This window comes from Cryptococcus neoformans, assembly GCF_000091045.1.
Source record: "Cryptococcus neoformans var. neoformans JEC21 chromosome 4 sequence".
In the NCBI taxonomy this organism is placed as follows: Eukaryota; Fungi; Basidiomycota; class Tremellomycetes; order Tremellales; family Cryptococcaceae; genus Cryptococcus; species Cryptococcus deneoformans.
This window is the reverse complement of record NC_006686.1, coordinates 12,501-36,697: the sequence shown is the minus strand read 5'-3', so window position 1 is coordinate 36,697 and position 24,197 is coordinate 12,501. Positions and strand designations below refer to the sequence as shown.

At 47.7% G+C, this 24,197-nt stretch overlaps 6 protein-coding genes and 2 pseudogenes across 6 annotated transcripts in view; 3 read left to right on the top strand and 5 right to left on the bottom strand.

Annotated features, from left to right (window-relative positions):
- The first annotated feature begins 812 nt into the window (after positions 1 to 812).
- On the top strand, positions 813 to 4,446 carry CND00100 (conserved hypothetical protein). Its single transcript, XM_024656925.1, has 6 exons — positions 813 to 907; positions 969 to 1,280; positions 1,573 to 1,757; positions 1,832 to 2,418; positions 2,482 to 2,883; positions 2,971 to 4,446. The coding sequence occupies exons 2-6, from the start codon at positions 1,110 to 1,112 to the stop codon at positions 3,480 to 3,482; spliced, it is 1,857 nt and encodes a 618-aa protein (XP_024512705.1). The 5' UTR covers positions 813 to 907; positions 969 to 1,109; the 3' UTR covers positions 3,483 to 4,446.
- On the bottom strand, positions 4,439 to 5,428 carry CND00095 (hypothetical protein). The gene is made up of 3 exons (XM_024658474.1): positions 4,805 to 5,428; positions 4,698 to 4,723; positions 4,439 to 4,618 (listed from the first exon to the last, which is right to left on the bottom strand). Exons 1-3 carry the CDS (start codon positions 5,360 to 5,362, stop codon positions 4,588 to 4,590), a joined length of 615 nt encoding a protein of 204 aa, XP_024514328.1. The 5' UTR covers positions 5,363 to 5,428; the 3' UTR covers positions 4,439 to 4,587.
- Positions 5,429 to 7,343: 1,915 nt separating this feature from the next.
- CND00090 (ATP-binding cassette (ABC) transporter, putative) lies at positions 7,344 to 12,927 on the bottom strand. Its single transcript, XM_024656924.1, has 16 exons — positions 12,465 to 12,927; positions 12,163 to 12,399; positions 11,858 to 12,115; positions 11,111 to 11,809; positions 10,978 to 11,060; positions 10,752 to 10,926; positions 10,219 to 10,701; positions 9,850 to 10,166; positions 9,481 to 9,793; positions 8,764 to 9,422; positions 8,629 to 8,709; positions 8,431 to 8,581; positions 8,149 to 8,380; positions 7,790 to 8,095; positions 7,656 to 7,737; positions 7,344 to 7,599 (listed from the first exon to the last, which is right to left on the bottom strand). Exons 1-16 carry the CDS (start codon positions 12,850 to 12,852, stop codon positions 7,474 to 7,476), a joined length of 4,590 nt encoding a protein of 1,529 aa, XP_024512701.1. The 5' UTR covers positions 12,853 to 12,927; the 3' UTR covers positions 7,344 to 7,473.
- A 466-nt stretch (positions 12,928 to 13,393) lies between these two features.
- On the top strand, positions 13,394 to 15,809 carry CND00080 (annotated as a pseudogene).
- Positions 15,779 to 18,595, bottom strand: CND00070 (myo-inositol transporter, putative). Its single transcript, XM_570359.2, has 9 exons — positions 18,008 to 18,595; positions 17,884 to 17,952; positions 17,608 to 17,825; positions 17,391 to 17,555; positions 17,253 to 17,338; positions 16,718 to 17,202; positions 16,626 to 16,662; positions 16,240 to 16,572; positions 15,779 to 16,174 (listed from the first exon to the last, which is right to left on the bottom strand). Exons 1-9 carry the CDS (start codon positions 18,143 to 18,145, stop codon positions 15,930 to 15,932), a joined length of 1,776 nt encoding a protein of 591 aa, XP_570359.2. The 5' UTR covers positions 18,146 to 18,595; the 3' UTR covers positions 15,779 to 15,929.
- Positions 18,596 to 19,128: 533 nt separating this feature from the next.
- On the bottom strand, positions 19,129 to 22,140 carry CND00050 (conserved hypothetical protein). Its single transcript, XM_570675.1, has 2 exons — positions 19,689 to 22,140; positions 19,129 to 19,627 (listed from the first exon to the last, which is right to left on the bottom strand). Exon 1 carries the CDS (start codon positions 22,118 to 22,120, stop codon positions 20,378 to 20,380), a length of 1,743 nt encoding a protein of 580 aa, XP_570675.1. The 5' UTR covers positions 22,121 to 22,140; the 3' UTR covers positions 19,129 to 19,627; positions 19,689 to 20,377.
- On the top strand, positions 19,165 to 22,154 carry CND00060 (annotated as a pseudogene).
- Positions 22,155 to 24,189: 2,035 nt separating this feature from the next.
- Positions 24,190 to 24,197, bottom strand: part of CND00040 (transketolase, putative) — a 3,079-nt gene continuing 3,071 nt past the window's right edge. Inside the window, exon 13 of the mRNA XM_024656923.1 lies at positions 24,190 to 24,197. This exon is cut by the window's right edge and continues 215 nt beyond it. The gene's annotated coding sequence lies outside the window, so the exon portion shown is untranslated.

Genomic DNA, 24,197 nt, shown 5'->3' with positions numbered 1-24,197 from the left:
GGCGATTTCAATCGCATTCCAATCCTAGGCATTTCGTAGCCGTGAGCGGTGAAGGCGTGGAGGGGGGAAGCATGGAGCCGTTGAAGAGGAACGAGTGATGAAAGAGCGGACGACGAGAGCTCAACGAGAAAAGCGCAGCCCTGAGGCTTATTCTTGGCCAGTGGCAACTGAATGGGGTTAGAAAATGTGGTTTATCGGCACGTCGCTCTGCTTGTCATTCCTGGGTTAGGCAATTATCCAAGCCACAAATGTGGGCAAGTGCCAATTACTACGACTAGCCCATCATCCCAGTTGCCAGAAGCTCTAATGGCTAGTCACATGTATGATGGTGTACGAGGTACGATTAGAAAAACCCCTGGGACTTCAGATCTTTATTTGGAGTAACGAGTGAACAGTGATCGATGAGCGACCGATTACGCATGTCACTGCGTCGGGAACCGGGAATATACGGTGAAGAACAGCTCTACTTCGAGAACGAAAAGGTACAGTATTAAAAAGGGTAAAAAGCCAGAGAAGACAAAATTCGGGTGCGGAGAATCAGGGACGTTGCATGTGGGCTTATCTGATTATTTCGGACGGTTGTCAGACGGACCCTGAACTAGCTCTTGCCTGTTCCGATTATTACAGACGGCGTTATAACATCTATTGGGAGGCTGGTTAGTAAATAGCGGAATCAAAAATAAATAGAAGATCTGATCGTTGTTTATTAGCGGTAATCAAAAGGTCGTAATGGCATGAGACTTACTATGATAATCGGCCGATAAGGTGTAATTGGGAGTTCCCATCGCCTTGGCTCTTTCCATTTGTCTAATTGGTCCTTGATTTTTTTTCTTCAGTATGCTAAACTTTTTTCAATAGTCAACCCGAAAGTTCCCTTCAAACATCTGTTTCGAACGACAGCAAACAGGTGAGTACAGCGAGGGGATGACGAACGATCACAACATGGGCTGATCAGCGGTGTTTGAAAGGGACGAGCAGGATTTGGCTGTAACCGGGGCAAGCTGGTTAAAACTGGAAGCGACTGAAAGGCTGGTCAGAACGAGGAGGACGAGCAAAGAGAGCAGTCTAAATACAGCTTTCCAGGCGTAGAAGGCAACTTTCGAACGAACATGCCCCCAAAACGCCCAACTCCATCACGTTCCTACGCACCAAATAAACTCCAGCGCCGGGCAACTCTCCCGGCGGCTGCTAGAGCGATAAAAGAAGTTTCAGAATTGTCGGAAGAGGATGATGATGTGGATGATGAAATGAAAGCAAAGCTAGCCAGAAAAGAGGCAAGAGTGAGTTATAACTTTCATGTCTTTTCACGAGTGACGTTCTCCGGGCGTACAAAGGGAAATACGTAGAATTCTATCTATTGCTTTGTGGACGTGGGTACAGTTAAAAGTTCGAGATACAACTGTTCTTGAAATGATCTTTCATGGGATTGCCGGTTAACTCCTGAGACAATTCTAACTCCCACTTTTATTGCTTCTCTTGATGCTTGACATTCTTTCACTTTTGCCTTCACCTCTCTAATCTCATATCGCCTTTTTGAAATTGTGGAAAGCTTTAACGCTAATTCTCCAATAGACGATACGTAACCGAGAGTCAGCCCAAAGATCTCGCAACCAACGCAAAGCCCATCTAGCTTGGCTAGAGAGTAGGGTCCTCGAGCTAGAGGCAGAAAATCAAGCTCTCAGAGCTGGGCCGCCCAATGCCAAACCCAAAGCCAAAAAAGAAAGTACAGAAAATGTGACTGAGATAAGTGGGCCCAGGTAAGTCACTTTTGTTAATATATGTTACACTTGCTATTGCGGATGAATAAAGTGGCTGATTTTGTAATTTTTAGTACATTGAGGACATCGTCTTCAACATCAGTGTCTGCTTCAGAATCACCATCACCTTCGGTTCACCCAAATCCCATATCCGCCGCCGTCTCCACCTGGACAAAGCGTTCTTTCCATCCCAATACTTCTTATTCTTGCACTCGTACTCACTCACGAGAACCCTCTCCGGCTCAAAGCGTATTTTCGTTAGCAACAGATCTCGGACTTCCCACTGAACTCGTCAATGGCGGTGCAGGCGTCCGATTGGCAAGCGTGACACCGCCGAGTAAAGAGATGTTGTCAGAGATGGGCGTGGATGACGACGATGATGATAGGGAAGCAACACATGGGGATAGGATAGGGGTTGGGAATTTTTTCCACACTCATCTCGGCCACATCCAGCCAAGCTCCAATTCATTTGACGAGGAAGAAGCCCGGCTCAAAGAGGAGAACGCACACCTCCGTGAAAGGGTTGGATTGCTTGAAAACTTAGTTAAGCAAGTTGTCATACTTTTCGACCTCAATCCCAACTCGACGTCGTTACGTATACCTGTATCCATGCCCAATATGTCGGCACCTGTACCGGCACCGCCGTCGCCTATGCTTTTAGGTACGTCTCTTCCTATTCCGGGGTTATCACTTATCCAAATGTCAGTACTCATGCCAACCCCAGGTCAAAATTCCATGTCGATATCGATCCCAACACATACATTGCCGTATTCTACTTCGGACGGGGCTGGTGGAATGCAAGAGGCGAGACGTGGGAGTGAGATAGCGACGAACAGAGCAGCAGTAGAGAACTTTTGGGCCCAAGAATCAACACATTCTGGCCAGCAGCCTGATTTTGGAGCGTCACGCACCCAGCCATCTCACCCACATCAATTTTACACTTCTGACGGTCATACTAAACACTCGGCACATCCATCACATCTACCATCACCACGTCCTCTTTTGTCCTCTCAACTAGGACAACACCCCAATCAAATGGAACAGATGGAGCAGAGGCGACAGTGTGCTCACTCAGGGTATGTGAGGTCAACCACCGGTGCGACAGTGACGAGTGCCGCTTTGGAAGGTAAGCTTTTGTCGCAGTTTTTCTCCCAGGGGTTGAAACTTCCTGCAATCAGTTCCGACTTGAGCTCCAATAATAACTCGGATACAGATTCCAATCCTCGATCCTACTCCAACTCCAACGCGGGCTTACATCTGAACTCCAATATGCATGCAGACAACAGCCCAAGTACTCTTCAACAATTTCATTCTGGTACGGGGCGAAATGGGGAGAGTGCGAGCTTTGTACCTCTTCCTCAAGGTCCCATGACGTCTACCTCCGAGATTCCATCTGCCATGTCAACAACTTCATTTCTGTCTACATTCATATCCACATCTTTATCGAATCCTACTGCCACCCCTACTCCTTTGTCGACTTCTCTTTTTTCAGACTCACCTTCTATTTCAATCTGTTCCAACGACGAGAAACAAGCCAAGCATACCCCTGTCGCTTGTCACTCAGCAGTAGTGGCGACCTCATCTCTCATCTCTTCCGCTTCACTTCCATTCGCACCGGCAAACCCGCAGGCGTATGAGAGAATGAGGAGGTGGCATGAGGCCCTGCAGCGGGCGAGAGGGGTTTGGTGCTTAGTCAGCGGATGGAAGAGGCAGAAGGTTTGGTAGAAGAGAAAGAAAAAAGTAAAAACGATGAGAAAATCATGGCAACTTCCATTGAGGGTTTATCCTCCTCAATCTTGACCTCGTCTCAGCCTCATCCTTCACAGACTCCTGTCAACCAGCCCACCACCACCGTTATCAACATCGGGACCACATCCAATGCCAATGACAATCTACCTTCGCTTTCTCTTTCCGATGAAGGCTCAGCATGGGATCAAGCTATGGAGCGGTTTATTGATAGGATAGAAGGGGGAGTAGACATGATGGACGATGACTTGGCCGGGGTTATGGATGGTTGGAGGGTTGCAGACGGGATCGTTGTTTGAGCGATGGTTCCGGTGGAGCGGAGGTGTGTTTGTGTGTTGCGCTCTTGAGGTGAAAAAGCCCCGAGAACACGATTATGATTTTTTTTTCTGGCCGACTACAGCAGTTCATCTCAGGGGCTCATTAGAAAGGTGGACTCCTCGTTCCAAGTATCCTTCCCTTATTACATCACATCATACCAAACCTGTCAGTCACACAACTATTCATTATCATCCAACCCAACATTCTCGACATAAATCTCGCTTAAAGCCTCAAAAATTGGAGACGAAAGACAAGTGAGGAAAAAAGAAAAGGAAGACGACTTCACTTGACTCCGCGTTCCTTCCGTGCCCGCTCGCTGAAAAGGCTTGAGCCGTATGGGAGACTCAGACGCGTGAGACGTGGGTCTGTCTCTGTTCTTTTATAACCTCCTTGGAGCTTTCGAACAGTTTCATTGGACTTGGCAATATAAGAGGGTGAGGCTTTTTGGGGAGAATATGGTTGTTGGACTGCTGGGCTTAGTAAAAAGGCGATAGAACAGTGTGAAGATGTAGGGGCAACGATAACTGTGTAAGATTCGAGGATGGGTCACTGGCGAGCGCGAGAGTGAGGTGTTGGGATATAGAAGATAGAATGTAGAAAGGTATGGCATCGTGATAAATAACTATTACTATGTACATTCATCTCGTAAACCTTTCGCCAGTAATCTAAACGGTAAGTGAACCAAAGCATAAATAAAGGCTCCCATAATAAGGGCCGATCGTCATGCAGTACCAGTACAGCAATAAAAAACAGCCATGACAACTTTTTACAGTTGTTGGCTTCTTTCCATGCGTTCTCTGGCAAATGATGGCGATGGACAAATTAATCAGCTTGGGGGCTTTGATAGCAAAACCAAAACAGTAATGGGAATCTTACGGGGCAGTTTGGAAGGTTTCTGTAGACTTTGGTGAAGGGCTAGTCAGCTAGTGGCTCATGAAGATAGGAAGAAGGGGGAGGGAATTGGGTAATCCTGTTGAACTTACAAGGCCGCTAACGCTCCCCGAAAGGCTTGGAACAGCGCTGCCCAATACTACGCTATCAATAGTGTTGCTGGACTGCGACGGAGGTAGTCGGATAGAATTGCCGCCTTGCACAGAAGAATCGGGAGACCACGCCGATTGGTCAGGAGGGGAACCGGCTCCATAAGAAGAGCTGGGGGAGGACCAGGCTGAGGCCTGGGTGTGACCACATTTGTTGTCTGTCTGGTGAGGAGGAGGCGTGGTAGGATTATAGAGGTGGAAGACGACCTCGCGGCTGGTGTCACTTATCGCGCTGTTAACGTCACTCTGCGCACTTCGAGAAAAAGGAAGTCCTTGAGATGCAACTGGCGGCGGGTTAGCTGTATTATTGGAAGTCAACACAAAGCCAGTACTAGAAGCCACGTTGAAAGGATGAGAGATTTTCTGTCCCCTTATGGAGGAACCGGTAATAGAGTTGTCCGTTGAGGTATTACTCGGGGTAAAACCTAAACCGAAACCGGTGGTAGACGTCACGCTGACTGGGTCAGAAATGGATGGCTTTATGTCGTTCCGCGAAGGCATCGTCTTAGTAGATTCGTTTGCGAGGAGTGCGCCCGGTAAGGTAGAATTGTAATAAGAAGGCAGAGGGGAAATTGGGAGAGTGGATGAAATTCTGAAATGACGGCATTTTATATCTTATCTTCTCCATCATCTTTCAGACTACCGACGCTTGAACAGCTCAAGCAGTACTCGCTCTTTTCTCCTACAGGAATGGTTCTTCCCATGAATCTTTTGAGACCCCGCATTAAGCGCGAGCGACCTTGGCAAAAAATGGGAAGGAACAGAAATGTAAAGGAAAGCTACGCTCACATGACCCCGTGACATACACCCCGCCTGACATCAAAATTTTCAGTTCCCTTCCCATTGGTGTCTTCCCTGCTAGGGCCAATTGCCTCAATGTTCCCAGCTCGGCTAGAGGGGGTTATAAAATAAGCAGGCCTCGCTATAGTGAAATTCGGACCCAGCGGCCGTTAGCGATTTGCTCGAGGGATAAAAGGAGGAACGGACGGAAAGCGAATGAAACGCCTTTCTTCTCCCATCCTAAAAAAATATCGCAGCAACTTGGCTCGTCGACTGACATAGCAGCGAGAAACTATAAGCCCCAGGGATGTTGGAGGGAAGGTCGGATCAACTTTCAAAATCAGCTTCAAACAGCGACAACACGTGAAGCTTTCTTTGTTTCTCCCTTCTTTCTGAGCTTTCTGAACGGCAAAGGATCTCGGCGATGATTTCCTTTATACTCTTCTCTGGCAGTTTCCCGCCATCATCTCATTCTGCTGCCCATTGTTACTCCTTCGTCTTGGCTTCGACGCCACCTTATGCTGATATTTGATCCTTGCGCTCTCACCACCCCCCTATGAACATCGCTTTCCGTAAGTCTCTATCCTTCTTAACAAAAAATGGATATCAAACTGTCACGATGTTATGCAAGAGTCGCACTCTGCGGCGTCTATAACCGGGCAACGGGATGTTATTCCACCTCGTCCCCGAAGTAACCAAACAAACCTCCACCTCAGACGACCTTTATTGCCCGACTCTTGTAAAATCGACCGAGGCATCTTTCGACTCGCCTCTTCTTTCGTTTCGCCTGGTCAGCACTCTCCTCTTCTTCCCCAACACTTGGTCAGTGTTCAATCCCACAGCTCCGCCACCGCCACGAGTTAGCGATAACTCTCTCCCGAGAGAGATGAGTAAGCAGAAGGAAAGGAGGGTATATAAGAAAATAGTTTTTCGTAGTTCCATAGTCCCCAGAAAATCAATCCTGTTGTCCTTTCTCACTACCTTGCCTCCGAGCATTCTTCCTTTTAAGTCTCTTCAGTCAGCCCTTAGTCCAGCTCCTGCTCCTTCAGGCCCTGGCTATTCCTTTCTCTAAGTCCAGCTTCTGTTCCGTCAGCCTGGCAATTCTTCCGTCGGGCTCTGCTAGGCGCGAATCTTTCACCTTCATTCGTCGAGTTCTACATCATTCGAGTTGAGCGCCGGGCAGCTACGCTGACTGACGTGACGCCCGTGACAATCAATTCCCATATGGATTAGAGGCATATACCTCCACCCTCACTATGTTTATTGGTCCTACCTATATCGACCACATGCCTCTTATCCGGCCTTACAGTATCTTCCCCAGATGCATGACCATGTAATAGCCAATAGATGCGCAGTTATCATCTGATTCTGCTTTGGTATGGCGGTGTTCGTCATCCCTTTCCTGTTCTTCTTCGCGTTGTAACAACTGAGCGGTAGAAAAGGTAACCGACGGACAAACAAAGGAAGGATTGGTGAGGATCCTACGGGTTGCCCAATAAGCCTCCACAGTCTTCAACGGATATTTCTTGATAAAGAAAGTGTCCATCTATCATGGCGTTTTATATAAAGGAATTTAACATGTATGGTAGTCAAATACAAGGCCATAAATCTTTCAGAGCGAATTATCCGGCCTTCGATGATAAGCTATATCGACCAGAAGAAGTTGTTTCTTGATGAGACTTGCTGCTCATGTACGTATGAATACCAATGTCCATGCAGATATATAATCAGCTGCAGATAGATGAGAAAACTAAATACACGTGTACTCATTCTACTTTCTAAGACTTTCAAAACATAACGATCATAACCTCCTATTTTCTTGTCTTCCAATTTTACGCCGCGGTAGACTGGGAGCCTCGAGACACCGACTCAGGTTTCTTCTCAGTAGACTGTGCAGGAACCAGCTTCTCCTGTACGTCCTCCGGTTCAGATGCTTGTTCTTTGCCAGTGTTCTTGGGCTAATTAAACTGGTTATCAGCAATGAGGGTTGAGTAAAGAGCCGAAAAGTACGCACTACACGAGCAAGCCAATAGATACCTACAGCCGCAATGATGTTGAACACGACGTATGCCCACAACAGACCAAAATCTCTCCACCTATTTGCATATCAGCATTCATTGCCCATGTAAAGTAAACGAGGAAACTCACTTGTTGCTGTAGTAAATGCTGAATTGTGCCAAGAAAGTGTTAGTACTGCTCATAGAACAGAACTCGCACGCCGTCGTTGCATTCTCATTCACCAAATATCCCCCGTAATTACTGATATAAGTTGACATGTAGTCGCCACAAGACTGGCCGGAAGGAGGGTTCATTGTGAGAAGCTCGATGTCGGAACAGACGACATTGGTGTCGGCGACAGCAGTACTGAGCATCCCTTCAACAAGGTAGGTGAATGGTGAGACACGATACATAAACATCCAGAAACCGGGGAGGGAGGAAGGAGGGGCCAAAACACTGAGCAGGAATCAGCGAGTGTCTCATAAAGAGAGGCAGGAAGGAAGACTTACCCGCAGAAGATGAGACACATGGAAAACAAAAGGTTCGCAATGTTACCAGCAGTTTCAGCCGTCGCGATACCCGCCACAATCATGATCGCAAAAGTAGCGTTGAAGATCAAGAACATCTCAATGTACAAAAACATGAGCGCACCTCGAAGATGGACAGCGTCGGTAGGGATGGCGTTGCGGTAGTAACCAATGGGATAATACCAGGTAAAGTAGATGACGGCGCCCATGAGAACTGAAAGATGTTAGCGCGAGCACAGGTAGGAAAAGAAAAGAAAAACGCACTAGCCCAAGGAATTTCCGCGACGATGTTACTCAAAATAAAGATCTTCCAAGAGTACGCCTTTGAAGGTCTTTCTCGGACCTCATACAAGCTTCGCTGAGTGGTAAAGTTGGGCATGATTTGTTGGGTGAGTTGACCGAAGATTGTGAACATCTACATTAAAGTCAGTGGTCATTAAGAGAGTCTCAGGGATTACTTACCATGAAAACGGAGAACAACTGGTTCTGCAAGCCTTGCTGGGAAGTACCGGCCTTGAAGAAACTGAATCCAATGAAAAGGGCCTATGCGATGATTAACACCCATTGCTCGCGTAGAAAAGCATTGAAGCAACTCACAGACAAAGCACACAAAGCAGCCTTGGACCAAATATAACTAGGCGTCCTCCAGTGTTGTTGCCAAACCCTCGTCAACACAACAATAAACTGTTTCCACAAGGGTGACGCAAATTCTGCATATTCCGCCTTGACTTCCGACTTGCTCTTTTCCTGATCCTTGTTCTGCAGAGCCGCTTCACCCTTACCGCCTTGAGTCTCCTTGATCCTTGCAAGCTCACGGCGGACTTCGACTCGTTCAGGGCTGTTAATCCATGCCTGGTGCCAATCGACATCAGAATGGGAGCCGGGCGCAGCACCAATAGCAGCCAACATCCATTCTGCCGGGTTTTCGCCCTCTGGGCACTTGGGAGCACCGTTCTGCTCAAAGTAATCAATGAGGATATGAGATCCCTTGCCAACCTCGCCAAAGTAGACCGTCTTACCACCTCTAGCGAGGAAGAGGAGACGGTCGAACTGTTCGAAAAGCATTGCGGAGGGTTGGTGGATGGTACAGAGAATAGCTTGACCGTGTTCAGTGAGCTTTCGAAGGAGAAGAAGAATGTTCCAGGAGGTTTGGGAATCGAGACCGGAGGTGGGTTCGTCGAGGAAGAGAAGAAGGGCAGGCTTGGCGACAAGCTCAACACCAATGGTGAGCCGCTTTCGCTGTTCGACATTGAGACCTAGTAGGATGTTAGCATATAGTGTGAGGACGATGAGAATTAGAATTATTAAACTGACCAGTACCGGGCACACCAACGACCGCGTCGGCGTAACTTTCCATCTCCAAAAGCTTCAATACTTCTTCCACATACTCATATTTCTCCTTGATGCTGATAGTGTTCGACTGTCGAAGAACAGCGCTGAACCGGAGGGCTTCTCGGACAGTGCTAGTTTCAAGATGAAGATCTTGCTGTTGAACGTAGCCGGTCTTTCGCTGGAACGAGATGTCTCTTTGTCGGCCGTCGACGAGCATTTCACCGGTAACTACACCCATAGTAACCCGGGTGGCCAACACATCGAGAAGAGTAGTCTTGCCCGCACCAGAAACACCCTAATCATCCGTAAGTGTTACCTCAACATCGCTCCGAGAGGGATAAAAGAGCTTACCATAAGAGCAGTTAAAGTACCGGGTTTGACCCATCCATCCACGTGGTCCAAAATCCTTCTTGGCTCCTTCTTGATCTTGATATCATAAACCACATCTTTCCAAGAGAAGATAGCAGTCTGCCTCTGGATGATCCCAGCGTCAGCTCGGTCAGCACCGGTGATTTCTTTCTTCATTTTAGAACCACCGGCAAACTTGCCGCCTTCGACGTCGTCGGATGAGCCGTGGGAGTGAGTGGACTGAGCAAGGAGGGCGCGCGGGATCTTGCCTCGAGGGAAGACGAGGATTTCACCTTTCGATTTCTTGGCGGTAATAAATTCTGAAGAGGAATTAGCGGAAGCCGCTAAATGGAACGATGGAAATACACTTACCAGTAGCAGATATGTAAATAGCGGAAAAAAAAAGGAAAAACCCGATCAAGATACCAAAGTTCCTCCACTTGTGCGCGTGGTAATATTCGTATGATAAGTTGATGTAGTCATCACCATTAACCACAGAAGAACCCGCAACAGCACCCGCCGTGGAACAAACGAGCTGTTGACCAGTTGCACCCTCGTATCCGGGACCCATCGGGATAAACGCCGCGCATTCATACTCCCTGCCATGGAACTCATTGATCATGAGAGATTCGAAGCCGTAAGCAATAGGGTCGAGCCAGTTCATCCATCGAGCCCAGCCGCGCATGTTGGCCACGTTAACGGCAAAACCAGTGTACATGACGAGGGCAAGGATGAGGAGAGCAGCAGGGGCAAGAGCTTGGGTGAGAGATCGACTGAGGGAGGCGATCGATCGGAAGAGCATGGACATGACCATCGTAAGAGTGAAACTGATGAGCATGAAGAAGAAGAACGGCCCTGTTTGGTTGTTAGTGGTGGGCTTTTCGGCGATGAATGGCATTACTCACCAGGTTCACGTCGGAGATTGGTCATGAAGTACAAGGTCAAGCTGAAGATGATACAGTTGACGACCTTGTAAGGAATATCGGTAAGAGCAGAGGCGACGGCTTCGGCGGAAGGGTGGTAGAAGGCGTAACGGGAGTGCTTCTCGACGATGCCTCGTTGGGCGTAGAGGATAAGGATCTGCAATAGGTCAGCCGATGCTCACTTGTAGTGAAGAGTGGATTGGCCTACTTCCAAAGCAGATCCGAAAGCGCTCATCAAAATAGCAAAAAATAGCAAAGCACCTCGTGAGTAGAAACTGCTCGTAGTCGCAGCTGCTCACTGTCAGACTTGAGACCTACCCCACTTTAAAAAGACGGCTTACGAAGGTTATAGAAGACTGAACCGATAATAAGAGCCATGATAAAATTACCAAACAGTTGAGTAAGAGTCAGACTGGGATCCGCACGAAGACGGTCGAAACCTCTTCGAAGGCAAAGCTCGACTTGGCCGCCGTACGAAAGGGTGTAAGGAGATTTGGGTCGGAGACGCTTGGACTGCTGAGCCCGTCTTGATTGCAAAAACTCTTGATACTTCTCGCCATGAACGGGGTACTTGTTCTCAAACTCGGCAATCTGTGCCAAAAGCTCCTGATATTTGTCGCTCTGTTTCCATCGCGTGGCAAACTCTTGCGGGGTGGTGGGTATCTTGCCTTCGAACCCTTCTCGTGGTGTACGTTCGCTTGCACTGGTGAGTGATGTGAGAAAGTCGGGGACGGTCTGCTGAGAAGGGCAGTGAAATCCCATATCGACAAAGAACTGCTTCGCTTCGGTGGCCTTGCCGAAAAAAATCTGCTCGCCTTCATAAAGGACGGAGACCTTGTCGAAACAGTCGTAAGCGGCTTGGGGAGCTTGGTAGATAGCGACGGCTGAGGAGATGCCGATGTAATCGGAGTTCAGACGGAGGTTTTTGCAGAATTCGATGGCGTTGGCAGAGTCAAGACCACGGGTGGAGTTGTCCCAACATTGGAGGGGAGCGCCGGCAAGGGAGGCCTCGGCAATAGTTACTCGTTTTCGCTCGCCACCTAGCGACTGTCAGCTTTGTAAAAAATGTGGAACAGACAAGTACCTACCACTGACGCCACGAATGAAGTCGTTGCCGACGATAGTGTTCAGAGTGTGGGAAATGCCAAAGACAGACATGACGACATCTCGCATGTGCTTGGCGTATTCCTTCTTCGAGATGCCTCCAGGAGGCTTTCGAGGGGCTCGAGCTTCAGCAGCGAAAGATAATGTTTGACCGACAGTAAGATTGGGGAAATGAACGTCGACCTCAGCAGTGTAGATAGCTTCGCCTCGGAATTGACCGTAAATTTGCTTCGGAGTGATACCTGGTCGAAGTCAATTCGGTATCTTAAGTAAGACAAAGAGAACTGACCTCTATAGTTAAGTGAGGAAGACTCATCCAAGTAGATACCGTTCATCTCTCCAGCAATAGTCTTGAGCATTGTCGTACAACCACTTCCGGGAGGACCAAGGACGACGAGCATTTCACCCGCTTCTAGTACACCATCCATACTGTTTAGGATTTGGACCTTGCGTTTGCGGTTACCGATCAAATCTCTGAGAGCGCCGATACCGACGAGTGGGAGGTTACCGACGGTCTTTTGGTAGTCTGCAGACATTTAGTGCTGGTCTTATCGTGTCTTGCCATCGCATGAATAGATGGATATGACTTACCAGCATCGGATCCAAAACCATGAACATCAAGATTCCTGAATGACAAGCCGGCTTTTCTCCCCGGACCAGAACTCTGAGAGGCCTCAAACATCAATTTTGTCCATTTCTTAGCATTGAACTTTTCGGAAAAAGGGTCAAGATCCGAGCCTTCTTGGTACGAAAATATAGCGGCCGAGTCATCGGCAGCCGCTACAGATTGTCGAGTGAGTTGCCGAGCAAGATGGCCAACGTCGCGAGCACAATGTTCTCCAGTTTGAGCTGGAAGGTTGTCGTTAGGGTGAACATCTGTGAAATGGGCTCTGGATGTGACGCGGCCTAGTGAAGCGCCGGATGTTTGTTCGGTACGGTCGTAGGTACCTATACCTTGACCAACGCCTGAAAATGCCATCGCGAATAGATGGGAATGTGCGCTGGATGAATTTGTGGGAAAAAATAGTTTGGACAAAGTAGATGTGGGAAAAGAGGGAAATCGTGAGAGATAGGTCAGGTAGATATATCTAGAAGAGGGACGCCCATTGTTTGTGCGCCCGTAGGACGATAGTTTGCGGGCGGCGTTCCTGTCCCTGCTTATGCCATCGGGCGGCGGAAGCGGAGCCATTTAGAATCTCATTACAAACAAATCCCAATCATTGGAAAAATCGTAAGAACTGCATTTACCAATTAGAAAGGTGGACCCCGACGAAAATAATTTTAGTCACACATGTGATGTAACGATAACTATCTCGGGCTATCTCATCATATCAGACCGGGGGCCGCGGGGGCCGCGATCTTGCCACCGCCGATCACCTCTATAGTAGTTCACGCCGTAAGCCCAGCCCTGTCGCCGTCGGCTATGTGTCACAAAATACGCCCTGCATGCGCGCCGACGGTATGCCGTATTATCGTTTCGTGGGGGCTCTCCCGTTTCTTGCACCTGACTCATTCATACTTCCATTCGCCGCATATACCATCCATACTTGTTCCGTTGGCCTAACCAAGTCATACGTACAGGCCGTCCGTCGGTCTTCATATGAATGGAATGCTTGGCCATAGGTCATAGTTGACCAATCGACGCGTAACCTGTGAGTATGGCAAGCCGGTCGGATAAATATAATTATTCCCGTATCTTGCGACGCTTTTGCACGAATTTGTTTCAGCACAGGTCTCTTTTTTCTCGATCAAATCTTTGTTTGCATTTGTCAACAACACCACATTTTTGTCCGTCCACTATGTATGAGTTGTTCTGACTTACGTTCGATAGCTTTTAACTGTATATTACCCATTTGACTCCAACAGGGTTTAACACCAACAGCGTCAATCACCTATCGTACTTCCGTCACCGCACGACCGCCCCAAATGGCGGACCAAAATGATCTCAAAGATCTCGAGGATGTATTAGAGGAACCAGAGCATCAATTGTTGCCAGTGAGTCGAGCTATTCCTTATACATTTTGATAATCATATTTCACAGAGAGGATATATGAGTTCCGACGACATCCGTATGGTCACCCAATACCTCGAGGTTTCAGTGCGAGGTATCCATGAGTTTCTATGTTCCCCCCTTGTTCCTTCTGTCGACCAAGCAGAATTGGAAGAGCACCTGTCCACTATCGTCGATCTTTGGCTCGATATTCGAGTCCTCAGATACATGGTTATCCAGTCAGCTTTCCATGCCTGGGCGCTGCTTCTCCGCCGATTGCACGAATCTCTCATACGCTTGCGCGTCGCAGTTCACGAGTATGTCGAGAGAGAGACCGGTGAGATTGTGGAGGATCACAGTGTCCATGTCTGCGCGGTGTCGGTCGACCTCGCAAAGAAGTGGATGCGGATCTTCTTGCCGAGGCTTTCGAAGGTGGGTGGAGGCGATGGGAAAGGGCGGAGCTGTTTGGACTATCCGAGTCTACTATCAAGAATCACGTGAAGGAGATGAATGTCGATCTTCGAAAGCCTTCTACTTCAATCTCCAATGATGCGTTATGTCAGGTAAGTCACAATTATTCACTCCCCACATAATCATTTCTCTCTGTCGATGAGGCAATCCAACGCATTCGACAAGCCGGCACTGGAAAAGAAGGCGTCATCGGTTGCTTTGCTGCCTTACAAGCTGAAGAAAACCCTATTATTGTCCCTCGGTGGCGTGTGCGAGAGTGTCTATGCATAGTCGATCCCGCTGGCGCTGCTCATCGCTTTCAAGAGACGGTCAATCGCCGCAAGTATTTTGTCCCTCATATCAACTGTCTATGGCACATAGATGGGCACCATAAACTGTTTGCTTATCGGATTGTCATCTTTGGCATTATTGATGGCAAGTCACGCATGTTAGTTGGTGTGATGGCGATGAACAACAACTGGGCAGGATCAAGGTTGTGTGTATTCCAGGTGGCCGTCACCAAGTATGGCATACCCAGTCGAGTGCGGGCTGATTATGGGACCGAGATGCTTCGGGTCAAGGAGGCAATGGGAGAGCTTCAAGGTGTCTTCAGTCAGGCAGATCAATGTTTGTTGTAGCTAACCCAACCGTAGGCGTCTAGCCAACTTATTGAGAGGATCTGGAGAGACCTTCAAAATTGGTTCATCCGGTATCCTCCTTGTCTGGGCAACTGGCTGAGCAAGGCTTTTTGGACCTCGGAGACGCCATCCACCTTTGGCGCCTACGTTTTTACTTCATCCCTCAGATCAACGCTGTCCTTGAGAGATTCGCCCATCAGTGGAATAAGCATCATTTGCGCACTGAAGGTGGTCGTACACCTGAGATGATATGGAAGCGTGGTATGTCTCTTTCCCGATAATTTGAAGTAACAAACCTGGCACAGTGTATAGAGAAGTTGACCCTTAAAATGCTGGGAATTGATATTGATCAAAACCCTTTCGCCATCCAGGATGATAACGACGGTACTGTCCTCCGAGCTAGAGGGTATGACTACACTGCCTATGGCGTTGACGGTCATCGCTGGGTAGCACCGAATATAAGGAGGAGAGGCATGTCTACTAAAGATGTAATACCCCCGCTGGAAGGCTTTGGTCCTCTTATCTCTGATCAGCTCATTGATGCTTCTTTTCAGACAAGGCTCAATCAGACAATTGGTCCGATAGACCTTACTAGGGACGATTGATATGGATGGGAATAGATTCATTTCTTGTGCGAATGAGCCTAGGGATTACCTTTCTTCTTACATCTTTAATTTCAAGGAACGCTTGTTCTATTATATGTAAGGTATACAGGGGAAGGTTTCCTGATGTTGTATTTACTGGTTCTTTGTGCCCTTGAAACACGAATGCAATCTAAACCAAAGAGCAAGAAGAAAAGCGACATGTGCAGACTTAACGACTGCATGCCATAAATGAGGTGCGGTATATATTTGTCACATGCATACAGGCCATACGTAAATACAAGGACTTCATTCGGATACGTCTCGAAAACCAAAGCACTCGCACATACCAGAACCCCACTTTCGCCTGTCCCATTGGGCATCCTCAAGCTATGGCTTAAACCGAGACTGAAGGCTTTCTCTTGCCACTCTTCAAACCAGCCATAAACTTGGAGAGCTCGGCAGGACTGACCGAAGTCGACTTTTGTTGGCGAGCTTCGAGGTGAGCCGTGGCAGCTTCGGCGACTTCGGCATCCTGGAATCGTTTCTGAGTCTCCCGTCGCTCTTTGCGCATCTGAGCAGATCTCTTGACTCCCCAATCGTTCTCGAATAAAAGAGATGTCTCGTCGATTGACAGTTGTTCTTTCGTTGGGAAGGTGAGATTATCAGCATTCGGCTAAAAAGATAAGGTTGTTGAGGATACTTACTGGTTTCTGGGAAGCAGAACACCACGAACACGAAGGCGACTACACTGATACCGAAATAGAAGCCGTAGGTACCAGAAGGGGTCATCGTTTCGAGTTCTGAAAGGTAGGAAACAGAGACAACAAGATTCGCAATCCAACAGATGGTGGTGGCGATACCAGACCCCATGGATCGTACTTCGAGGGCCAAATACTCAGCCTGGTACCAGACGAGATGACTGTAGGTAAGACCGAAACCGGCGACGAAGAAGACGATACCACCAATGACAATACCGACGTTTGTCGTATCGTAGGTGTAAGACGTATCGAGGAATCCTCCAGTCGGCTTGCACAAGTCTGCACACGAGGATTAGGTGGAGGGATAGGTCAATCAAAATAGGGCTACTCACAATAGAAAGCAACGATGTTCCACACATGACCAAGGAGCTAAAGTGATATGAGTTACACATCGAATACCAATGTCAGAGCAGTTGAAACGTACCATGATTGGCACGCCAATCAACAACAACCCTCGTCTTCCGATTTTGTCAACGGTAGTCATTCCAATCAACAAAAAGACGGCGTTGGTGCCGGCAGGGATAAGACCACCTAAGGCTGGATTTGACAGTCCAAGGAGACTGAAAAGAGTACCGGCATAATAAAGGAGGGTGTTGAAACCACAGAGCTGACCGGCAGCCTGAAGAACACTGACAGCAATGATAGATCTTCGATACGATCCAGTTCTCCATACTTTCTTCGCTCTTTCCCAGAAAGTGGTCCCAGACTGAAGGGCGGTTGTGGCGGCGACGTATTCTTGAGCAACGCGGAACTTGTATTCAATCATCTCACTAGTGGCGGTGGGGTAAATGCGCTGGAAGACAGTCCGAGCGCCTTCGGTATCCCCCTTGAGAATAAGGATACGTGGTGACTCGGGAAGGTAATGGAAAAGAAGCAGTTGAAGAAGGGAAGGGACAGCACCAAGAGCGACTGGTGGTAAGTTAGCGGATCACTAAGTAGGTGTGTGTCGCCTCACTTACAAAGTAGTCGCCACCCATTGTGCATGTTCTGTACACCAGCCCCGATGGCGTCGGAAACAACCTGACCAAAGGGAATAAAGAAGGCACTGTGTTCTATATCAGCTGAAGTCCACTGATATATATAGGTATAGAGCTCACTTAATACCAATGCATCGACCACGGACAGCGGTCGGCGCTGTCTCAGTGATGAAAAGAGGAGCAATCACAGCTGCGCCACCGACTCCAATACCGAGGACAATTCGACCGACAATGATTTGCGGGACAGAGTAACTGGATGCAATGATCACGGCACCGATGGTAAAGCTTTATAAATAATGTAAGTCGGAGTGTATAGCATTGTCCAAAGATGACTTACAAGACGTCAGAGATCAAGATTGCCTTCTTTCGTCCAAGGCGATCACCCCATCCACCAAGAATAGCAGAACCAAAGATAGCCCCAATGGTGGTACCTGCTGTGATAATCTCTTGCTGTGAAGAGTTGAGTGCGCTACCACCCAGGTCGGTTCCCACCAAAGGCAATGCAACACCAACTACGCCAGTGTCATAGCCGAATAGGAAACCAGCGATGGCCGACTATTGGGAGTCAATTAATGTCCCTTTTACAGTAATAAGAGAGGGATGATACACATACAGCAGAAATTAAAAAGCAAAGATACCATGTTACTTTATCTTCACCTTCTACTCGCACAAGATTTTCATCCTAGCAAATAGGCGTCAACACCTATTTTACGCAACTATGCGAAAAATAAACTTACAATCAAATGACCACCAAAGCCAGAGGGACTAGGCGGTTCTTGCCAGCCTTTGATATTTTCGAGTCTCTCAGTGTGATCAAAATGCTTATTTTCTAGAAAGTTATCATCACGGTTTTCGATGTGAGTTGCGCTCATCATAAACCCTTAAACAAAGTTCGCCAACTGAATATTTGGTTGCTCGAAAGTTGAATCAATGTTTTAAGTGGGAGGCGGACAGTTGTTGTTTATCATGCAGAAGGGTTCCATGTGTCTTTCCTTCACGAGTTATATATCATTATTGCCAAGGATTACCTTGATGGGACCGTAAGGCGGCAGATGGCCAAGTTGATCTTCAATAATCTTGGGCGTCGCTGGTCGATTACACTGATGACTCAACATGTGAGGTATTTCTGGGTCCCACGAACCCCGGCGACCGGTTTTAAACTAAACCTTCAATAATAATCTTAATAAAACTTGTATGTCTTCGGTCCGGGTATTTTGTGGCTGGCTGTTCTGAAGGCAAAAAGAGGAGGGGCATAGATATCGATAGTCGTATGTCACTAGCCATTCCCGACATCGGCTCCGAGGTGTTGCTGTGACAAACCTGTGTGCGCCCAGTTCAAGTCAACATAATACTGGATATTCAATAAGAACGGTGAGGACGCTTCTTGGCACTTGGAGACGGGATATGCATGGGACAACTACGTGAAGATGCGCTACTATTGGAGGAAGATGAGGGCTGAGGAATTGTCTACAGTCTAGAGCGGCAGCAGTTTGTTTACTTTGTTTAGTTTGTTTTATGGTGTCCGGTGGCGGGCCTGGGCGCAGTTGCGCAGATATGTATCTATTTTTTCTCCAAATATCCTGAAAATTTGTCCGAGGCCCTTTCGAGAAAATGCCAAAAATGATGCTTTTTGGCTCGAATAGAGCCCATTCCTGGACGGCGGATTTTTAGGTCTTTCGAGGGAACTATTTCGGACACCCCCCCTATTTCTTTTGGGACACCCCCCCTCCTTCTACTTTGGGTAATTTTGACAGAGCAGCCGATAGATAACACCATGGACCCTGCAGTGCATCCCTGAGGCCCTTATGCCTGTTATTTACGTAACTAAATGTTCTTTTTCGTGCATAGTAAATTCAGTCCTCTAATATTATAAACATCTATTCTTCTTGTGACATCTATTCCTCTTTCGACATCTATTCATTCTTCCTTCGCCTTCATTCCCAGCTATGTCGATCTCTCCCTCGCTGCATTATAATACTATCCTCCTGCGATCGAATGCTCGCATCCTTGCCCACATTATTCTCTAAGTTGTATTGGTAAATTTGAGGAGATTGGAGATTATTGTATCCACTAACAGAAGGGTAATGATAGGGAGTTGGGGCTTCGGAATGATTGTGGAATAATACTTGGTTGTAAGGGATATACTGGGTAGGAGGCACATGGTATTTTGAAGTTGGGTAATGCTGTGGAGCAGGGGGATAGTATTGTGATAATGGTGGATAGAATTGGGAAGAAGGGGGTAATTGGGGGACCGAGGGTTCAGGAGGAAGATGCTGCATTTGAACAGCATGTGACGGATATATTTGAGAGGGGGCAGGATATTGTGACCGAGAATGCTTTTTTGGACGAAGATTGGGCTATAAAATATGTAAGCGCAAGGTCATCGAGTTGGGCTAATCTTTGAATGAAAGGACCAACTTCATTCGGTACCTCGACAAGATCTTCCTCATTTCCTTCCTCATCATCGCTATCTGGGACAAGAACTCTTCTGTCTTCACCTGCATTCTCAGCTTCTTGGTTTTTGTCGACCCTTCGAGACGCTTGAACACGCGCACAGTCTTTGGTATAGTGAGTGGAACTTTGGCAGTGTTTACAGCGCCCTTTTTTTCGCTGGGTCAATCCAGCCCCCATAATTCTTTCTGACTGAGTCAAGTACCTTCCTGAAGGTGCCGACATCCGGTCTTCCTGCAACACTGGTGGATTAGGGGCCTTCCTTCCCCGCTTGGTGCTTAAAATGGGTGGATCGAGGATAAGTTCTTGGTCCTCACCGAAGTCAAATACATCATCCAGCCGTATGACTGATGTATCTGGGGTGCCAACAAGTCTGTTAATATGGTCAAGGTATCTTTTGAGACTTGCGGCAGACCCGAGACGCCAGTGAGGATGAATGTGATCCTTTTCAAGGTGTCTTCTTTCCCGGACGAAGCTAATGAGACGATGGGCGCAGGGCAATCCATGGGATTTTGTAAACGAGCCACTGCACGGGTGTGATTCTTCAAAGTCATCGACACCTTCATCGTAATCACCCAAATATCTTTTGGCCAAAGTCAACTGCTCAGCAAGAAGCTTCATTGCAGCGCGGGATATGGAGCCTTTTAACTAAACAATTATATCAGCACGATTACAAAAAGGACAGAAAGAAGGAAGGAACATACCCGAACAAAAGTACTGGGAATATGTGTAGCACACCTCGTTCTCTCGAGCTCAATTCTTTTCAAAATTTTCAACCACTGCTGATCAAAATACGTACTTAGAGACCCAATGACAAGCAGAAGATCACCGTACTTGGTGTCAATTGATTTCTTAAGAGTTGCGTGCTGACCTTCTAAGCGTGAATTACCGGTTTGTCCGAAGTGAAGTTGCTTGTTGATATAGGCATGTACAAAGCGCTCCTTGATTTCATCCAAACCCCGGATATACGAGATCGCTCGAGCATATTTCTGACCAGGATAAAGTTCTTCCATCTTCCGATAACCTTCCTCAAGCTGCTCATCCGATTTTGCATGTACACAATACCGTACCCAAGCTTTGCAGAAATTCGAGACAGCCATGACGATGTTCTCTTCGTCAACGAAACAGGGCCTTATATTGCTTTTGACATTTTCTTGAAGATGCCAGAAGCAGGAGAAGCGGTAAGCCTTGGGGAGGACAGACATGAGAGCGTTGATGAGTGCTGGGTCACGATCGGTAATGACAACCTTGACATCCGGTTTGCCGACAAGTTCGAAGAACGAATTGAGAGCTTGGGTATACCAGTTTGTGGTTTCACGCAACATCAAGATGACTCCTGCAGTGTATGTCATACCTGTCGATGTGGATCCGACGATATGGAGCATGGGCATCCGGTACAGGTTCGTCTTGTATGTGCAGTCGAAGAAAAGGACTTCGGGAAATCGGTGAATCAGTGCGCGAGCAGTTCGCTTGGTGTAAACCAAACCAATGAGTTCATCGCGTGTGTTGACAAACGGACGATGGAGCTCATCATTGCTCACTAATTGCCGAATACAAGCAGCACTTGCACTGGAGCCAGCACGGAGATCTGCACGACGACGAAAGGCGAGACGATGCAAGTCTTCCGATGTCAACATTACCGTTGGGAAACGCTGAGACATGGTACTGATGATGGAGGGGAATGGAGTCCGGCTGTCGATCAACGTGTTGATCAGCTCTTTGGCTTCAGGCGTCCGCGAAGCACGCCGAAGAAGTGCAATTCCAATATTGGCGACAGGCGGATGATTGTGCGAGGCATTCACGACCTTCCAAGTCCAACATTTGTCTCCACCATGCTCTTTTACCTCTGCCTCTGCCATCTCCCAAGCCACAGCAGCAAAAGGGCATCCATTTTTTACGGTCTGTATAGTCCTAATGCGCACATCTTTGAAACTGTCCCCTCGTGTGCAGCGATACTCGTCTCCAAAGATGCACGAGTATTGTATCAATTCTCTGCCCTCTTTGTGAGTTTTCGTTGGCTTCTTCCTTTTGCTCCGCCTAATAACAGCAGCGAAGCCTTGTGAGGCTGCGTAAGCCTGGACAGCGCCTTTACACTCATCTTTAGATTGGTAGTACGCTTGCTCGTCGAACCCAGGGGTAGAGATCATCTCGTCGTCGTTGAAGGAGTCAATGGGAGCCTGGATAATGTCATCCTCACTATCCTCTTCGTCGGCAATATTGGAGACTTCCGATGAATCCGAACCTTCCATGGCATGGAGATTACCTTCATCAAAATCAAACGCCATTGATTGATGTCCCGAGTATATTTCGGCCTCTGGGACGCGGATAATAGGAGAAGGTGGGCAGATACCGGGTTGGGGAGAAAGAGGATCCGAAGAGTGCAAATCAGTCGAAGCCATGATGTTTTCGAATACGTTATAAGTTTCTTAGGAGGATGAAAAGTATTTAAATGACAGCAAAAAGGAGGCGCGTTATTAGAGAAAAAAACGCGTTTGTTGTTCGTTACTTTTGTAAAATGTTGCAGTCTGGCGCACGCGACAATATCATCTGAACTAATTACGTAAATAACAGGCATAAGGGCCTCAGGGATGCGCTGCAGGGTCCATGGTGTTATCTATCGGCTGCTCTGTCAAAATTACCCAAAGTAGAAGGAGGGGGGGTGTCCCAAAAGAAATAGGGGGGGTGTCCGAAATAGTTCCCGTCTTTCGAACCACATAGAAATGGAAATGCCGCCGGCAGCTGGACTTGATTGGCGCAAGCCGCCAAAGTTCCTTAAGGTTCGGCGGGGCCTCTTCTTTTCAAACCCAACTTTTGCTTCAGCTCAGAATTTCGGTTCTCGTACTGATTCTGGGAATTTGGGCCACCATTCTCGAATGGTGGATTTTCTTTCTAGCGGTATTCACATGTTCTTGCCCATCCGTATGGAATCCACTCACGGGTCATAATAGACACACAATGTTCTTATTGATCATAAATTCCTCTTTCCCAAGACAACGCCTTCTTGATCGACAGGGAGACTCACTCGTCCATGTTTGGTTGGTGAAGAACCGAAAAGTGCTCCGGGGAAATAATAAGCCGCACCATCAGGAATGATTGACGACGTCAGCTGACGTGGTGGGCCCATTGCATCGGACTTAACGGATAACGAATCTCCTATCTCGGGCCGAACGGCGGTAAAGTAACAAACTTAATTAAGCGTTACATGGATTTAACTTGGGCGTAAATTACAAGGTCGGATTGTCAAATTAAGCTCCTTGGAGGAACCCGTTCAATTTCCCCGACCGCTTTCTCGTCGTCGCCGCGTCCAATCGTTATTTTACCATCTACGGTTGACTCGCTGGACCATGATTAGGATCTTGTTCGTAAGTGCTAATAACCGGCAGGCCTTCCCATATTGGCTGAGCCAATCATACATCTATCCCATCATGGCTGCTCAGTTTTCTGTTCCATCTTCTGGATACGTTGTCGATCTAAGCACCGCTTCCACATACCGGGTCTCGTGTTGGTTCTCCACTAGCTACTTTGTTCTGCGAGTAGGAGTCTTTCCTCCCCTCTATTGTGGCTGTCGTTAGGACAAAGTTGAGAATCGCGAGGCTCGAAAGAGAGGAGGGCGTGCTTGGATGGTATATTACTTACGATGGTGGATGGCGAAGTTTGCTGGAGCATGGCAGTTGGGAACGAAGATAACTTATATATGAAGGGACAGTTCTATAATGGCGTTGTGCAAGGATACAGAGGAGCGAGGGTAGGAGGAAGGCAGAGATGAAGACGAGAGGAAGACGGAGAAGTAGTTTTGGGGTGCCGAGAGAGAGAGAGGCGGGTGGGAAGGAGAGAGGAAGAGAAAGAGGACCGTGCAAGGAGGCGTTAGGGAGGACAGAGATCCGAGCGGAGGGTACAGGGAAAGTGTGAGGAAGATGAGTCAGCTTGTTGTAGAGCTGAGAAAGATATAAAAGGCGTAGCCTTTGGAGTAGATAAAATGCATAGCCCCAAGCAGCTCAGTCTTCTCAAACTCTCTAGCTTAGCAATCCCAACGACCAGATTTAGTGCTCCAAGTACAACTGTAGACGAACGACCGAGGACACGAAACTAAAGTAGCATCGGGTAATTTCCAGCCTCTACGAGGACAGTGACACCGCTACACTTTGTAAGTTTGCATCGGACGCATCCCATCGTTGTGTAGACTTTCTTATGAATCAAGCACGTATGCTCAAATATCTGGCCAATGCGTACTACCTGTCCACAAATGGCTCATTTGCCATGGACGATGAATTCAAATTTGTAAATACTGGACAAGGACTCATCCTACGCTGTTATCTGTAGCCTGTTAACTATTCTGGGCATTCATTCTGGTGGCCGTGATCAGCTGATTATTGATGGGTGAGACTATCCATCGGTCTTATCTTTCTAATCATCATGTTCGTATTCAAACTTTGATAATAGAGCACACAAATGGACAAAGGCTTAGTTGAATCTTCC

What these genes read in the sequence shown, in the direction of transcription:
- CND00100 (XM_024656925.1), top strand. Translation starts at nt 1,110, where the DNA reads ATGCCCCCAAAACGCCCAACTCCATCACGTTCCTACGCACCAAATAAA. An exon ending in TAGCCAGAAAAGAGGCAAGA is followed by an intron (nt 1,281 to 1,572) that starts GTGAGTTATAAC and finishes ATTCTCCAATAG; the next exon opens with ACGATACGTAACCGAGAGTC. An exon ending in ACTGAGATAAGTGGGCCCAG is followed by an intron (nt 1,758 to 1,831) that starts GTAAGTCACTTT and finishes TGTAATTTTTAG; the next exon opens with TACATTGAGGACATCGTCTT.
- CND00095 (XM_024658474.1), bottom strand. Translation starts at nt 5,362, where the DNA reads ATGCCTTCGCGGAACGACATAAAGCCATCCATTTCTGACCCAGTCAGC. An exon ending in CGGGGAGCGTTAGCGGCCTT is followed by an intron (nt 4,724 to 4,804) that starts GTAAGTTCAACA and finishes CCTTCACCAAAG; the next exon opens with TCTACAGAAACCTTCCAAAC. An exon ending in GAAACCTTCCAAACTGCCCC is followed by an intron (nt 4,619 to 4,697) that starts GTAAGATTCCCA and finishes ATCATTTGCCAG; the next exon opens with AGAACGCATGGAAAGAAGCC.
- CND00090 (XM_024656924.1), bottom strand. Translation starts at nt 12,852, where the DNA reads ATGGCATTTTCAGGCGTTGGTCAAGGTATAGGTACCTACGACCGTACC. An exon ending in TTCCTCACTTAACTATAGAG is followed by an intron (nt 12,116 to 12,162) that starts GTCAGTTCTCTT and finishes GACTTCGACCAG; the next exon opens with GTATCACTCCGAAGCAAATT. An exon ending in CGCGGAAATTCCTTGGGCTA is followed by an intron (nt 8,381 to 8,430) that starts GTGCGTTTTTCT and finishes AACATCTTTCAG; the next exon opens with TTCTCATGGGCGCCGTCATC.
- CND00070 (XM_570359.2), bottom strand. Translation starts at nt 18,145, where the DNA reads ATGATGAGCGCAACTCACATCGAAAACCGTGATGATAACTTTCTAGAA. An exon ending in GGTCGATGCATTGGTATTAA is followed by an intron (nt 17,339 to 17,390) that starts GTGAGCTCTATA and finishes TATAGAACACAG; the next exon opens with TGCCTTCTTTATTCCCTTTG. An exon ending in GTTCTGCTTCCCAGAAACCA is followed by an intron (nt 16,175 to 16,239) that starts GTAAGTATCCTC and finishes TCCCAACGAAAG; the next exon opens with AACAACTGTCAATCGACGAG.
- CND00050 (XM_570675.1), bottom strand. Translation starts at nt 22,120, where the DNA reads ATGGCTTCGACTGATTTGCACTCTTCGGATCCTCTTTCTCCCCAACCC.